At 34.1% G+C, this 14,318-nt stretch overlaps 2 protein-coding genes across 2 annotated transcripts; one reads left to right on the plus strand and one right to left on the minus strand.

Moving 5' to 3' along the window:
- The first annotated feature begins 244 nt into the window (after positions 1 to 244).
- Positions 245 to 3,212, plus strand: LOC147563504 (alpha-1,3-arabinosyltransferase XAT3-like). The gene is made up of 3 exons (XM_086638476.1): positions 245 to 686; positions 1,118 to 1,201; positions 1,976 to 3,212. Exons 1-3 carry the CDS (start codon positions 545 to 547, stop codon positions 3,181 to 3,183), a joined length of 1,434 nt encoding a protein of 477 aa, XP_086494602.1. The 5' UTR covers positions 245 to 544; the 3' UTR covers positions 3,184 to 3,212.
- A 325-nt stretch (positions 3,213 to 3,537) lies between these two features.
- On the minus strand, positions 3,538 to 8,890 carry PSS1 (phosphatidyl serine synthase family protein). The gene is made up of 13 exons (XM_086638483.1): positions 8,368 to 8,890; positions 7,006 to 7,200; positions 6,588 to 6,653; positions 6,404 to 6,463; positions 6,023 to 6,113; positions 5,611 to 5,665; positions 5,448 to 5,527; positions 5,204 to 5,320; positions 5,003 to 5,087; positions 4,760 to 4,851; positions 4,249 to 4,502; positions 4,082 to 4,170; positions 3,538 to 3,967 (listed from the first exon to the last, which is right to left on the minus strand). The coding sequence occupies exons 2-13, from the start codon at positions 7,167 to 7,169 to the stop codon at positions 3,840 to 3,842; spliced, it is 1,281 nt and encodes a 426-aa protein (XP_086494609.1). The 5' UTR covers positions 7,170 to 7,200; positions 8,368 to 8,890; the 3' UTR covers positions 3,538 to 3,839.
- Between the last annotated feature and the right edge of the window lie 5,428 nt (positions 8,891 to 14,318).

The raw sequence follows: 14,318 nt of genomic DNA on the forward strand, positions 1-14,318 counted from the left end.
ATTAAGTTCCTAATAAACAGCTAGATATCATTAGCAGCTAATCCCTTACTTCCAAGTGTTAATATCTTCTAAGTTCTAACTCATAGGGAGGGAGAGAGAGAGAGATGGTTGGGTGATTGTCTGAATGTCAAGGGGTTCAACCCTGAAAAAGATGAAATTCATAAAAAAACGTCACCTTTATTAACTAATTAAAAATAATCATTAACAATAACTATATATGATTAGACGTGGGCACCATCAAGATAATTGCAAGGACACTTAAATTGTTGTTGATCATCCCCCACTACTAGCCACTGCCTTTACTATATACTCCATATTCTTCTTCAATTCCTCTCATCTCTCTCATCTCTCTCATCTCTCTCATCTCTCTCATCTCTCTCATCTCTCTCATCTCTCTCATCTCTCTTTCTCTAGAAATATTCCACACACAATTAGGAGTACTACTTAGTTTCATTTTCTCAATCACAAAAGAACCAAAAAAAAAAGGAAGAAAAATTGTGTGTGGTTTATGCATGTGATTTGTGTATATAGATAGATAGGATAGATGGAGTATAATGCAATTTTCTCAAAGAGTTTTAGCAAGAAAGAACAGAAGAAGTTGGGTTGGGGGGCACTACTTGCATGCTTCATTATTGTTTTTACTTCTTTCACTATCTTTAAACCTTCCTTCTCCCATCTCCCTCTTTGTAAGTATAATATTAACTATTTAATTTAACTATATATCAAATGGTGTGTAACCGTATGTATTTATTATCGTCGATATCTTCTCTTGCGACTAGCTAACACCACCAAAACCATCATTTTCTACCGTCAAATCTCCCCTGCCCGACAGCTATATTGCATGCAGAGTTAACTATGACCCAAATCCGTTTAAACAGGGTTATTTTTCAGAACACAGTAAGATTCGAACCTTAGTCTTGTCTACACAGAGACATATGTCTTACCCAATCAAAAGTTATTGATTTTAAAACTTAAGGATGAAGATGAAGCTCTTAAACATTGCAACCCATTGTTCAACCAATTAAAATCTTGTTTTCTTTGTTCCATAAGAACCCATTGATTAAGTATGTAATTATTAGACTAGTTGGTATCAATTAATTGTTGGTTGATTTTGCAGTGAGTCTACAATCATCAATCAATATGGGATTAAGAATGCTACTAATCGATGATCATACAATTAGCGAAAGTCCACCACTATTAGGTATGGGTAATTATTCTTACAAACTTTAATCTTGAATTTCTTTGATATTATACTATTTGTTTATATTATATTTAGAAGGTATAATAAAAGAGAGTGAAATTTACATGAATATCATATCAATTCTCTTTATAATCCAAATTGTTTGGTAGGAATAATGGGAGCTAATTGCGGAAAGAAAAAAAAAGTTGGGAAGTAGGTGTAGTAGTGACATCATTTTCCAAGTATTGACTTTTTGTTATTAATCATGAATGAGTGCATTAGAAGCTTAGCTATGTTTTTCCTCAATGATACCAGTAATTATCAAAACTTTCTTAAGTTACTATAACTGATAACTAAGACAGTTATAAAACTCTTCTTCTTTCGAAGTTTCCGACCACAAACCTAGTTGAATTTTGTCAAGGTATCTGGTTGCGCAGGATTTAGAGAGAAAGAGTTTATTTTCTCTCTAAATATTGTCCGGTCACAATCCTGACAGACAGAGTAATTTTTCTATTTCTACAATATTGTATGACAAGATGATTTACATTATAATGTTCATGCATCCATCATTAGCCATAATCTTATAATTTTCGGAAGTTTTAAAGACGTCTCTCATAAATGTTAAAGGCACCTTCCTTAAGGCAAAATGAAATTGAGGAGGAATTTGTGAGGGAGAGCGACGCCTTTAAAATTTCCCTATAATTTTTATAGATTGATATGAGTAGCATAAACCAGTGACATGACCAAACTGTATTTTAGTTTGATTTTGGCTATTTATTGATGATTTTCGTGCAGATACTGAGATCATTGTGGAAACAAAACAACAGTCTCCAGTATGCAACATGTTGGAAACGAAATCAGATTTTTGTGAGATCGACGGGGACATTAGGATTCGCGGAAATACATCTACCATCCTCTTCAATTCACATCAAAATGGTGTTTATGCAAGAAATGAATCGTGGAAAATCAAACCTTATGCTCGAAAATGTGATGGCGGAGCAATGCGGTTGGTCAACGAATTATCGGTAAAATCATTCGTCGAAAATGACAAAGTTACCCATAATTGCACTCTCAATCACAATATTCCTGCAATAGTATTTTCCTTGGGAGGGTATGCAGGAAACAATTTCCATGATTTCCAAGATGTTCTGGTTCCACTTTTTATCACTTCATATCAATTCCACCAAGAAGTTCAATTCCTTGTTACTGATTTTCAACCATATTGGGTATTCAAATATGGTGCTATTCTAAAACAATTATCTCGGTACCCAATTATCGATATCGATAAAGAAAAGAATGTACATTGCTACCGAAGAGTTATTGTGGGTCTTAAACATCATAAAGACTTTGGAATTGATCCTACAAAATCGCCCGAAGGCAACTCTATGACGGATTTCACTCAATTCTTACGAAACTCGTATTTACTTGAAAGATCAGTGGCGATAAAGATCAGAAATGAAACAATTCAAAACAAGAAACCAAGGCTACTAATCGTTTCGCGAAAAAGAACCCGTAAATTTACAAATGAATACGAAATAACAACAATGGCTAAGACATTAGGGTATGAAGTGATTGTAGCCGAACCTGGTGGGGAAATGACAACACCGAAATTTGCGAAAATCGTAAATTCTTGTGATGTGATGATGGGTGTTCATGGAGCTGGTTTAACTAATCTTGTTTTTCTTCCATCAAAGGCAGTATTTATACAAATAATACCTTTAGGTGGATTAGAATGGCTTTCAAGACATGATTTTGGTGAACCAGCTAAAGGGATGGATTTGAATTACTTAGAGTATCAAATAAGAGAAGAAGAAAGCAGTTTAATAGAAGAGTATCCACTTGATCATGCTGTTTTTAGGGATCCTATTTCAATTTCAAAGCAAGGTTGGAAAGCTACTAAGACTGTTTATTTGGATAAACAGAATGTAAAGCTAGATGTTATTAGGTTTCGATCGATTTTGGTAGAAGCGCTTAAGCTTCTCCGTGAGAGTAGATCAATATAAATATCGATCATTTGTTCAACATTTTTGCTTCTCTCCAGTGTGTTTATTTGTCATTCTTACACTAAGCTCGTGTTTCTTTTACTTCATTTTTTTGAATCAAACGAAACAAAAACCAACTTGAAATCAGTCATTCAGGCGAGTCAGACATTCTGAGTCACACAAAGAATAACGGTCTAAAATCAAACTCGAATCAATTCAGACCTTGTAAGTCAAATTTTAGAGAGAAAAAAAACGAACCCAACCTAAATCTCTAAACCAGAAGAACTCTTTGCAAAGTTTGTTTATAAAGTTATAGCCAACTCTGAAAACTCTAATCTCTTTATCAAACAAAATGAACAAGAAAGGAAAAGGACATAGAAGAACCAGAATATTGCTCTTTATAAACCAAGGTTATCAAAGAGAAGTTTACAAATATAAATAATCCAAATAGGGTTTTGAAAGAGAACCTTTAAAACTAACAGATACTTCCATCTACCAACAATAATAAGAAAGAATCAATCAAGCATTCCCTATATGCCAATTTGCACTGTTTTTTTTTTTCAGCATAGGCACTTACAGAGAATGAAGGTGATGATAGAATATGTACAACTTAGATGGGTACCGATAAAATCATGAAAAAAAATGTAAAAATGAGCGGGAAAAAATAAAGAGAAAACTTATAGTTTCTTTCTCGTCAAAATTCGATGATGTTGCCACGACCACATTATCAGTATTATCACAAGGGCTACCCCTGTGGTCGCCCAGAAGATAACCAACCATGCTGGCATTGAGTTAGGAAATAGGCCTAGTAAGAGTGAAAAAAAATGTTGATTTCATCAGTCGTATATATCTAATTGGTTTCCGCATGGTATATAACAAGGCCTAAAGTATGTTAGGACTAGCTATTTGGAGAACTTACCGTGGCCGAACTTTATGCAAATGAGGAGTTCAACTATACAAATAGCTAGTGAAAGCCAACAAAATGCACCGACCTTTTTAAATGGTTTCCTGAAACGAAATATTAGACAACATTATGAATACTGGAAAAAGATATAGTTGGGTCGGGTGAGCAGAAAAAGAGAGTACCTGTCCTGTAGATATGAGTTGTACTCTCTAATAGTTGGTATTGCAATTAGCCACCACAAAATTAATCGATAAATGATTACAGGGTTTCGTGGAGGAACCCAGAGACAAAATTTAAGGAAGAAGGTGTTGAGCTCCACCGTCAAGAACACAATGCAAAGACTCAGGACCTGGATGAACCTCCATGGGCCAAGTAGAGGATGCCATTCATCTTTGTCCCATTGTGCTGGTGTGAATTGACCTAATGTTCTCTTTACCTGCAAATGTCATAGCCAAAAGAAAACTAGTAAGTTCTGAGAACAAATTCTTTTTCAGAATGGTCTAATGCAAGGCTTATCAAGTTTCATCTCGAGTGGTAGTCTTAACATCTTCAATCGGCAATTGGATAGAATCAAATCACTTCATAGTGCCTAATCTGCGACTGTCAGATAGTCTCCGTTCAATCTTATAGCCACCATCATTCGAAACTCATAACAGAACTTTAAAGAAATAAAATTGGAGAAATACTACGTACTTTACCAATTATATTTGGCTGGCGACTTATGCCAACCCACTCATATGTCCTTCCATCGAAATATCGAACAGTGTGCATTCCTGCCCAGATACCTGCAAATTACCAAGAAACTCATTACTTGAAATAATCGCATTCAAATATGATCTTTCTTCTTCTCAATTCAATTTGACTATGGCAATGGACAAGTTACCAAAATCATCTATAGAAAACGAAAAAGAAACAAAAGGGATTCTGGGCTCTCACCGAACCAATTGCAGATCAAGATATCCAAAATAATACTGTCCCACCAGCACTCGTTAAAATTTGGTAACATGTGCCGAAATGTGAGCTGCAATTAATAAACGTAAAGAAACAAAATTATAGACTCCTGCAATTTCATAATCCTCAGAATGGGAAAATAAAATCTCTCTAGCTAATATCACATAGTTGAATTCAGAAACTAACCTCCATTAACTCGAATCCAATAGACAAGACCCATAATAGAGGCTGGTTACGAATCATTATAGCTTTACCCCACCATCCAAAAATATGGGCCAGAACAAATTCATCAAACAATGTGTCCTTTTAAAGAAAGAGGAAAATAAAGAACAATATTAGTAGCTTACCATCTCCACGGGCGATCCATGTGATAAGTATGGGATCATGCGAAAAAATTAATATAGATAGATTGTGAACAAGGACTTCATACATAAACATTCTTAAACCTGCTATTTGGATTCTCAGGAACGTAAATACGGCAATCCGTACCATAAGATTTTTCAGGTAGTTCTGTAGAAAGTATAAGAGAAGATGAAAAATAGTAACCCTTAGAGTAAACATATGAAGCAAAATTCTCAGAAGAAATGCAATACCAACTCCAAGATCAGGATGGAGGAATTTCATGAATTGTCGAGCATCGTCACGATTCTGTAAAAAGAAAAGGTCCAGTCAAACAATCATATGTGGCTTAAGTTTAATAAACAATCTAATAACGGGGAATAATTTGAACAGAAGGGACGTGTTACAGTATAATGCCCGATAAGGACATCATCAGTGAGTGCTAGAAATCTAAAATATACTAAGAAGTACCCAACCAGAAGAGATACATAAATAATAAGCCACTCTTGGGGGATGTTAAGTGTTATCATCGAACTCCCAGCAAGTAGGAGCATGTGACCACAAAAACGCAAGGGTGGGTTTATTAATTAGACTATAAAACTAAGATATAATCAGAAGATCACGGTAAAATGGAGTAGAGAAAATCTTAGTTTGAGGAAATCCAACCTGGAAAAGTAAAAAGGTAAGAGAAACGAGGTAAATAACTGCCATTCCATGAACTAGTCGCCAAAGTGCTGGATGAGGTCTAATAAGTACACTGAAAAAGGAACAGATTAAAGTGGTAATCAGTCCTTCAAATGCAAGGAGCTGCTTAGACAAAAAGTCATGTACTGTCTAAAGCAAAGGGCTCAAAACAGAACTCCTTTAAATGATTGAAATACAGAAAATATGTCTCTTCTAGTACTTCTTTTCATTGTAAAAGTGTCCCAGTGATAACCCAATTGCATATAGGGATGTGAGATATTTTGGAGAGAGAGAGATCGTGTCCTACAATTCACATGGAAAAGCAACAATTTGGAAGTCTTTAGAAAACTGATTGCAACTTACGTTGAAGGTGCTTGAAGTAAGCAATAAGTGAGAAAAACAGCAATCATTGCCCACACACCCCTGCAAAATGAATATACAAGTATCATCTTTGAATTAAACACATCCAATAAAAAAACAAAGAAAGAGGAAACCTCAACTTCGTCCACCATGGTGTTTGAATACTACTGATGAAATAACAACTTACCTCTTCACAGATAAAACTACATCGCCGGTCAAACTATTCTCCGGATCAAGTGCTCCACTTGCCCAACTGAAAACATATGTATGAGCAATAAATAAGCATCTTTATCAAGAATAAACCAAGACCGATTTTGTCCTTTAGCTACTAAGGCATCCGGATTTTGACTAAAATGCTAAAATAATAAAAATCGGAAAAACTAACTTAATAAGGCTTTTATGCCAATGATCAAGTGGTGCAATTCAAAAAAGATAGGTTAATACTAGTTTTACGACAACTGCAACATCAAGAAGCACAACCATATTCCATAGTTTAACATAGTTCAAGATCGGAAAGAAAGAACACGAATGGAGCACAAAAATCAACAAATACACCTATCCTTTTTCAAAATTCACGATTCAGTTTTTGAGAGTAAGGCACTTACATAAGTAAGCATGCACCTATAAACAAGAAGGAAACTGTTCTGGGCTTGTAAGCCCACGATGTCCATGGATCAAGGTCATCAGAACTACTTGACAATCGGACCTCTTTGTCTTCATAAACACTAGGATCTCTTCTCTTCACTTTCCTATGACCATTAGGCTCCATAAGCCTAGCACTAAAAGGTGTAATATACTCCCTGCAAAATCATAAAACAACGTTAACATGTTAGCCAACAAAACTACAACTAAATGGTAAAGAGCAACCTAAATGGTCGAAAATCAAGTTGCGGAAAGCTAATGAAACGACTTTGACAAGTTGAGAGAGAAGAACAAGAAATTGGTGTCTCGACACAAGTAATTTAAGTGTTTGATAGTCTTAGTGTACAACATTACAGTTAACTTCTTTTTTGTATAGAATTACAGTTAACTTCTAGTAGCTAAGAAGATTTTGAAACAATTCAATTTGATTCGTGCAAACTAAAGTCATAGATTAAGCAAACTCCAGACCGATATCTTCACGAAATGCCACCAAAAAGTTGAGTTTCTTTTAAGCTACCACAGATTCTTGACAAATGAAAAACCCTTGAACTAAGTATACAAAAATCGAACATGGTAATGGCGTGCTACTATCCATTTCACTATAGTCCCATGTGTGTCCTAAGCTTATACTAGGATACTAAGTTCTTGTCAGAGTACAAAATTATAAAATTTTGAATAAGCATAAAGGATTTTTGAAATCTGCTTAATTGCATTTGTTAAGGCAAAAAACACAAATTGGAAACTTCATCATACTAGCTCCTAATTAGAGATTAAACAATGGAAATGTTGTATCCAACTAATTACAAAATAATCATGCCTCAATCAAAATAACAAGAAAAATACTACTATTTTCAACTATTATCATCTAAATATAATCCAACCTATATCCGAAAACAATATTAGAGCATAAAAAATACTTCAAATAACCATTATTTCAAATGGAATCATAAAATTTCAAAAACCCCAAGTGATGAAACCTCCAAAATTAAAACTTTATTAGAAACCCCCACTTAAAATTCATCCTAGTAATTTAAAAAGTGAAAAACAGATAAAGATGAAGAAAGGGGAAAAAGGCATTTGGCTGAAGATTCAAAAACAAGTCAAAAGAAAATCAATAACGTAGAGATGATATAAGGAATCAGGAAAGAAAAGCATGGGGATTGAAGATAAAAGAAACAGAGGAAAAGCGAATCAAATTATTACCCAAGAATGAAAGGATCAATCGAAAGAAGAAAGTAGTGTCAATATATATATATAAGATAAGATATAAAAAAAAGTAAAGCTTTTTATCATTATTACAACTATTATATGATATTTTTACTTACGTTGATAATGGGGGAGGGGGGGAAACTTAGCCCTAGTCTTGAATGATACTCCTCATAACAGAAGATCGAAGAAGGGGTCGGAGTTGAATATTTGATTTGATGATGTATTTGAAAAGAGAATAGAGAGAGAGAGAGAAGTTTGTGAGGTGGGATTAATTGAAATCTAAAAGGCAAGAGGGTTAAAAAGCTATCTCTCTCTCTCTCTAGTTTTTGTAAAACTTGGTCGTTTCGCTCACTTCCCCCCACACCCAGAAGAAAGAAAGAAAGAAACAATAGTAGAGAGAGAGAGAGAGAAGAAGCTGCAAGTGGAAGAATCGTGTGCGAAAGAAAGTGGTTTATATTTTAGAGAGAGAGAGAAAGAGGCGTTTTTTTGGAGAGAGGGAGATAGAGAGAGAGAGAGAGAGTACGACGGTCAAAGAGAGAGAGAGAGAGAGAGTTGTTTCGAAGATGTTTTTGTCTTTTAGATACGCTGTGCCGCTGTGGGTGTCATTTTTATTACGCAGATGTTTTATTTTGCAACCCCATTCTTTCTCTGAGGACATTTTTTGTTTATTTCATATTGGTTGAGGGGCCTTATTTCAATATTCTATGTCTTATAATACTAGTGGGGATTCCACTAATTGCTAAGGGTATGGATGTTTTTGCTATGGACATACAAGTTCTTTCTTTTTTTCTTGCTAGGAATATGGACATACAAGTTTTAAGAGTGTTCTGTAGTTAAAATTCTACACGGGGGAAGGTCCAGAGTATATTGATGGACTTTAGTGAACATTGATGGTGCCTATGATGTGAAAGTCAGTCGGATTCAGGACAATCTTAAGACGAAATATTTGTGAAGCAATAGTGGTAGCGGCGTCTTCAACTAAACATGAGTCAGTTATCTGCATGAACTTCAAGTCAAGGTGTATTGTTAGGCTTACGACTAGTAACACAATATGACCAATGTAAAATTGTTTAGCGACTGATTCAGACAACTGTAGCAGTAATTCTTTCTAAATGTTAGCTTTGCACTTCCATGGAATACTACGCGTGTATAAAATGCGATATTGTCTTTATGGAGTTTAACCTATACAACCTTTGAGTTAACCCAAATCACTAAATGAATACGAAGAATTTATTTCGAGCTAAAACCCTGGACTGTTATGGTTAGGTTCTGAGAGCTAGGGCTAACTATCATAGTGGGGGGGGGACCTTATGAGAATCATCCTTGAATTGAATGGGAGTTGTTTTTTATATATAAATTTTTCTTCTATTTTAGAGTGATGTAGGGGAAACAATGCCATTTCTTTTGTTGTTACACGCCAAGACAAGGACTTGTCAAGGAATGGCATTTTGGTTCATTCAGTCAATGTGTTATTCTGTTTGGAATTTGAGAAATATAAACAAGTAATTCAAGAATGTTATTCAAGACTATCTTCCATATCATAAATGAGCTCTTTCTCAAATAATGTCACATCCATTTCTAGGTCAATTTGTTATCCTTAACTTGTTTTAACACCTTGTTTTATGCAGTCTGGCTTAGATATAATAGTACTTTTTCTTTACATAATCTACTTTTTAGCAAAAATAAATATTGGACCATCATAGCCAATGATGATATTCTTAATTCTAACCATTAGATTTCAATTCATTATGGTTTATGATGATGATAATTGGCATATGCAACAATGTGTAGGACCCAAATGATCAATCAAAACCTCATCAATATCAATATTGGACCCACACATTTGATCATACCATCATATATAGCTGTAGTAACATGCACTAAAAAAAAGGAAGTGAATAATGGGTGGGTTATGATTCCTTTTGTGATGTGGAAATTAGTACACTTTCATGCTTGTGTACCAACCCTAGTTAGGGCACTTTCATCAAAAATGATTCTTTCTAGGTCTAAACTCTTTTCTTAATCATTGCAATTTTGTGAGGTGTTTGAGCTATCATTGACCAACGTTTACTAGTTTAGTGGAGTGGTTGGTTTTCTCCATTCTCTAATTTCTCTTAAAAGATTAGCTTAAAGAAAAAAAAATATGAGTGTAGTGGAACTTTTACATATCTTAATATTCCTAATTAAATCAAAACTTAAAAGTCCCATATATTTTGTCTAAATTAAGGTCCATAATTTAGTTGGGTTAGTTTAACAAGTACAAAATCCAAAAAAGAAACTTAACCGGACTTAAATTACGATTTTAATTATTTCAAGTTGGATTCATCTTAAAACAAATACCACTTAACTTTCAACTCTCTTCATCAGAAAAAAGAACTTATGGTGTGTTTGGATGGCGGAATCATGAATCCGCGGATTCATGAGTCCTTGGGATTCATGATTCCACAGATTCATGAATCCAAGTAATATTTGTTTGGCTTGTTTGGCAACTAAGAATCCTATGATTTATTATTAATTGAGTATTTTTAAACGTCTTTAGAAAAAATATGATTTTTGAAAAAAACAATAATTTTGAAAAAAAATAATGATTTTGTAGAAGGAAATATTTTTTTGTTAATTTTAAGTTTGAAATTTAGGTTCATTAATCCAAAATCCTAGCAAATCCTAGGGGGTAGGGTGGGATTTTGGTCCAATACAAATTTTGGAATTAGGAATCCTTAGGATTCAAGAGTCCTAGGATTCTTGGTAGCCAAACAGACCAAGGATTCATGATTCCTACCAAATTCCACTTTTAATAGGAATCCTACTTAGAAATCCTGCAACCAAACACACCATTAACTTTCAACTTCAACTACAACTTTAAAGATTAAGACTTCGGAGAAAATTTCAATTCCATTAAAGAGCTAAAAACCCACAAAAGTCCGATACAACATCAAATACAATTGTGTATAATTTGAGAAACAAAAGAACTTGAAAATTAGTTTTGAACTTGTATACTAGAATTTGAATTTTAGATTGAAACACTCTGACTATTGATTCATTATATGATCAAAACAGTGAAAGGAGAACATAGACTAAACACCTTTAGGATCTTGTAAAATTTAAACTTAGATGAGAAAGGTCTTCAAAGGGATAGTAATATCCATAAAGTCTAGGCTTCTTTTTTTTTAATGATATTTGGTGAAAAAGAAGATTAAAATAGAATCCCCAATGGAATCATTCACATGCCACCCACTCTTGATGCGGTCTTGATATTTGAGCACGTATTAAATAATTGACCTTCTCATAGATGTTACTCCACCATCCTTGGGTGTGAATATATAGTATTTGATTTGGTTTTTTATATAAAAAATTTACTATGGAACTTTAAATTTTTTTGGGTTTTTGTTATATCAAACAATATACTAGAAATAAATTCTATGGAACAGATAAACTTTGTTACAGACAAATCATAACAATTTGACGCAGCTCTCAAATATAAATAAGTGAACGAAAATCTGAAAGAAAAAACGGGTTGATGAGAAACAATCGACAAGATCAATTATTCCACAGACAAATCAAAAATCTAAAGGAAATTGTTCATTCCCACAATCCTAAATCACATTTGAGTCATAGTCTTGGTCCCATAGAAAGAAATATTGTCTATTTATTGACTAAATAAACTTTGTTGCCACTTGCTAATCTCAACTCTTTCTATTTCTGTTTATTTTTGGGGAGACCAATTTTTTTCCCATATCCCTTTCTCTTCCCTTTTTCAGATAAACAGCTAAAAAGTGTTTTAACTTTCTTTTTGTATGGTATAAAAACACCCTGAGTCAGCATTTTTCTTACACCTAACTTACTTTTTCATGCATTCCATTCATCCCCCTCCTGTTTTCCCTTCTGCTGTGAAAGTAATACTTACATGCTCATGATTGTTCATGGAGAAAGTAAATACTATTTGTTATTAGGTCCCTATCCATGTCTTAATTCATGACTTCATCTCATTCATTTTTTTATTTATGAACAAGTCCAGGACTTGGGTCTAATACAAAAATGGACCAGGACCAGGACCAGGACCAGGACCATTAGTAATTGCCGATTGGGCTTTAGTTACGAGTAACAAGATTACTTGGAATGAACTAAAACTATCCTTATGGCCTGATTCGACCGTGAAAGCAATAGTTCAATGAATTAGCTAACAGTAACTGGGATTATGATCCGGATAAAAATGGTACTAGTAGTTGCATGTCAATCGTGTAGAAGCTAACGAGAGGCAATAATTTCATCTTCGATGTTTTTGACAAAATTTTTTCATTTCGAAGAATGAAAACAATAACAAATAACCTTAGACCCTATGTTCGAAAAGGGTCAGTGATTTGCATCAGATAAGCGACTCCGATTAGTCTGCAAAATGCGCTTTTTGTCCTTGGGAGGAGAAGTATACAGAACAATCAGGTTTTAAATCATTTTGAAATATCAAAAACAACAATTTCTATTGAAAAAGTCAATTGACTTTTTAAAAGAGCCTCAAACCCAAATGTCTCGAACCCAAGATCGGAAGGTCAGCCCCACAAGTTTGCCACAAAGACATAAAAGGGAAACAAGGGAAGCGCTTCAATAATTATAACTCCCTTAACTTAAGAATCACTAAACTGAAATAATGAGGCTTATCGGGAAGGTCCTTTCTCCCCTTCACACTCCAAAGGAACAACATCTGGTTTCACTATTTCTTTAATAATAAAAATCATTGGAACCCAAAAGTTTTTCAGTCTGGATTACTTCAAGTAATTTACTTGAATGCAAATTTTAGATTAACATATTTCGCCAGTTGACCAGCTTTAAAAACTCAACATAACAACATTCGAAATGTACTTATCTACCTAAAATAATCTCAAATTTCAATTTCAGGTACAACGCCTATAGTACGTTTCACTTGATATTATTAAATCATAACAAAATGAATCAAGTACATTGACTTCACTACTCAAATTCAAGTAACTCGTAAGTATTGGACTTCCATCTTTTTTCTCTTGTTCGTCCAATATCTGAGATTGGTTTAGTTTTTGTTTGACTAAGAGGTTTTAAGATAAGTTTTTTTTATGCTATATACCCATGTAATATTACACACGTCGAGAACCAGTCGCTCTCGTCTTCTTCTCACTGTCTGAATGTTCCTCATTTCAACGAAAGACCCACAATAAACCCAAATTGCCACATAAAAACTAGACATCACAGAGTTCCTTTTTATTGGAAATAGACTGCAAGACTCATCCTTACAAACATTGATATATCATGAAGATAATACAAGATACATCAAGATTTATGAATTGAATAAACGTATAACTGACTAATTTGAACCTCAAAAAGTGACTGCCCTTAAAAGTCCATCCCAAGGGGTCTAAAGCTTATCTAATCTACCTCTACCAAAATGCAATAAATCCTGGAATTGTACTTCCTAGGACTTGAACCTGAGACCTTCTTGTTGCGGAGTGAGTATCTAACCACTACACCAAGAGGTGGTGGACTAAACATCACGAGTTATATGTACAAAAACAAATTGTCCGAAATCTAGCTCATGTCGACTCAAACCTCAAGTTATATATCAAATCCGACATTGATAAAGAAAAGTACTACTTCATTCTTAAACTAGAAACAATTATACTTTAGATCAAAACTTGTTCTAAGATCTAACTTCATCAATCATAGACAAAGACTTGTTCCAATCCAGTTTCATATTACTAAAGAAACAAATACAGCCGTAAATTATATGCAGGCACATGAGTAAAGTAACTCGAAAGAAAATTAACTTCGAAAAAGACAAGATTCAAGCTAAAAAAACATGTATGGAAGTGGGGTGGCAAAATTCAGAGAACCATAATAATAGATTAGGCTATGGATAAGGAGATGAGATTTGATTCAATCAGTGCAATAAAATTAAGAACTCTGTTAACAAATAGTAGTATATTAAATTTTTAAGGTTTAAATGAAGTTTGAAAGGGAGACAAGTGAAGACAGAATGGGTCCACTTTGTCTTACTTTCCCCTCCTTATTTGATTTTGATTGACTGACTAAACTGACTTTATAT

The sequence above is a fragment of the Eschscholzia californica genome, unplaced genomic scaffold, assembly GCF_041429995.1.
Source record: "Eschscholzia californica isolate CP2 unplaced genomic scaffold, dmEscCali1.0.p SCAF_1, whole genome shotgun sequence".
NCBI classification, from domain to species: Eukaryota; Viridiplantae; Streptophyta; class Magnoliopsida; order Ranunculales; family Papaveraceae; genus Eschscholzia; species Eschscholzia californica.

Bases quoted from the DNA above. Each gene is read 5' to 3' on its own strand.
- LOC147563504 (XM_086638476.1), top strand. From the start codon at position 545: ATGGAGTATAATGCAATTTTCTCAAAGAGTTTTAGCAAGAAAGAACAG. The intron at 687-1,117 runs GTAAGTATAATA...TTGATTTTGCAG, and splicing joins CTTCTCCCATCTCCCTCTTT to TGAGTCTACAATCATCAATC. The intron at 1,202-1,975 runs GTATGGGTAATT...ATTTTCGTGCAG, and splicing joins CGAAAGTCCACCACTATTAG to ATACTGAGATCATTGTGGAA.
- PSS1 (XM_086638483.1), bottom strand. From the start codon at position 7,169: ATGGAGCCTAATGGTCATAGGAAAGTGAAGAGAAGAGATCCTAGTGTT. The intron at 6,464-6,587 runs GTAAGTTGTTAT...TTCATTTTGCAG, and splicing joins GTAGTTTTATCTGTGAAGAG to GGGTGTGTGGGCAATGATTG. The intron at 5,528-5,610 runs GTATTGCATTTC...TACTTTCTACAG, and splicing joins CCATCCTGATCTTGGAGTTG to AACTACCTGAAAAATCTTAT.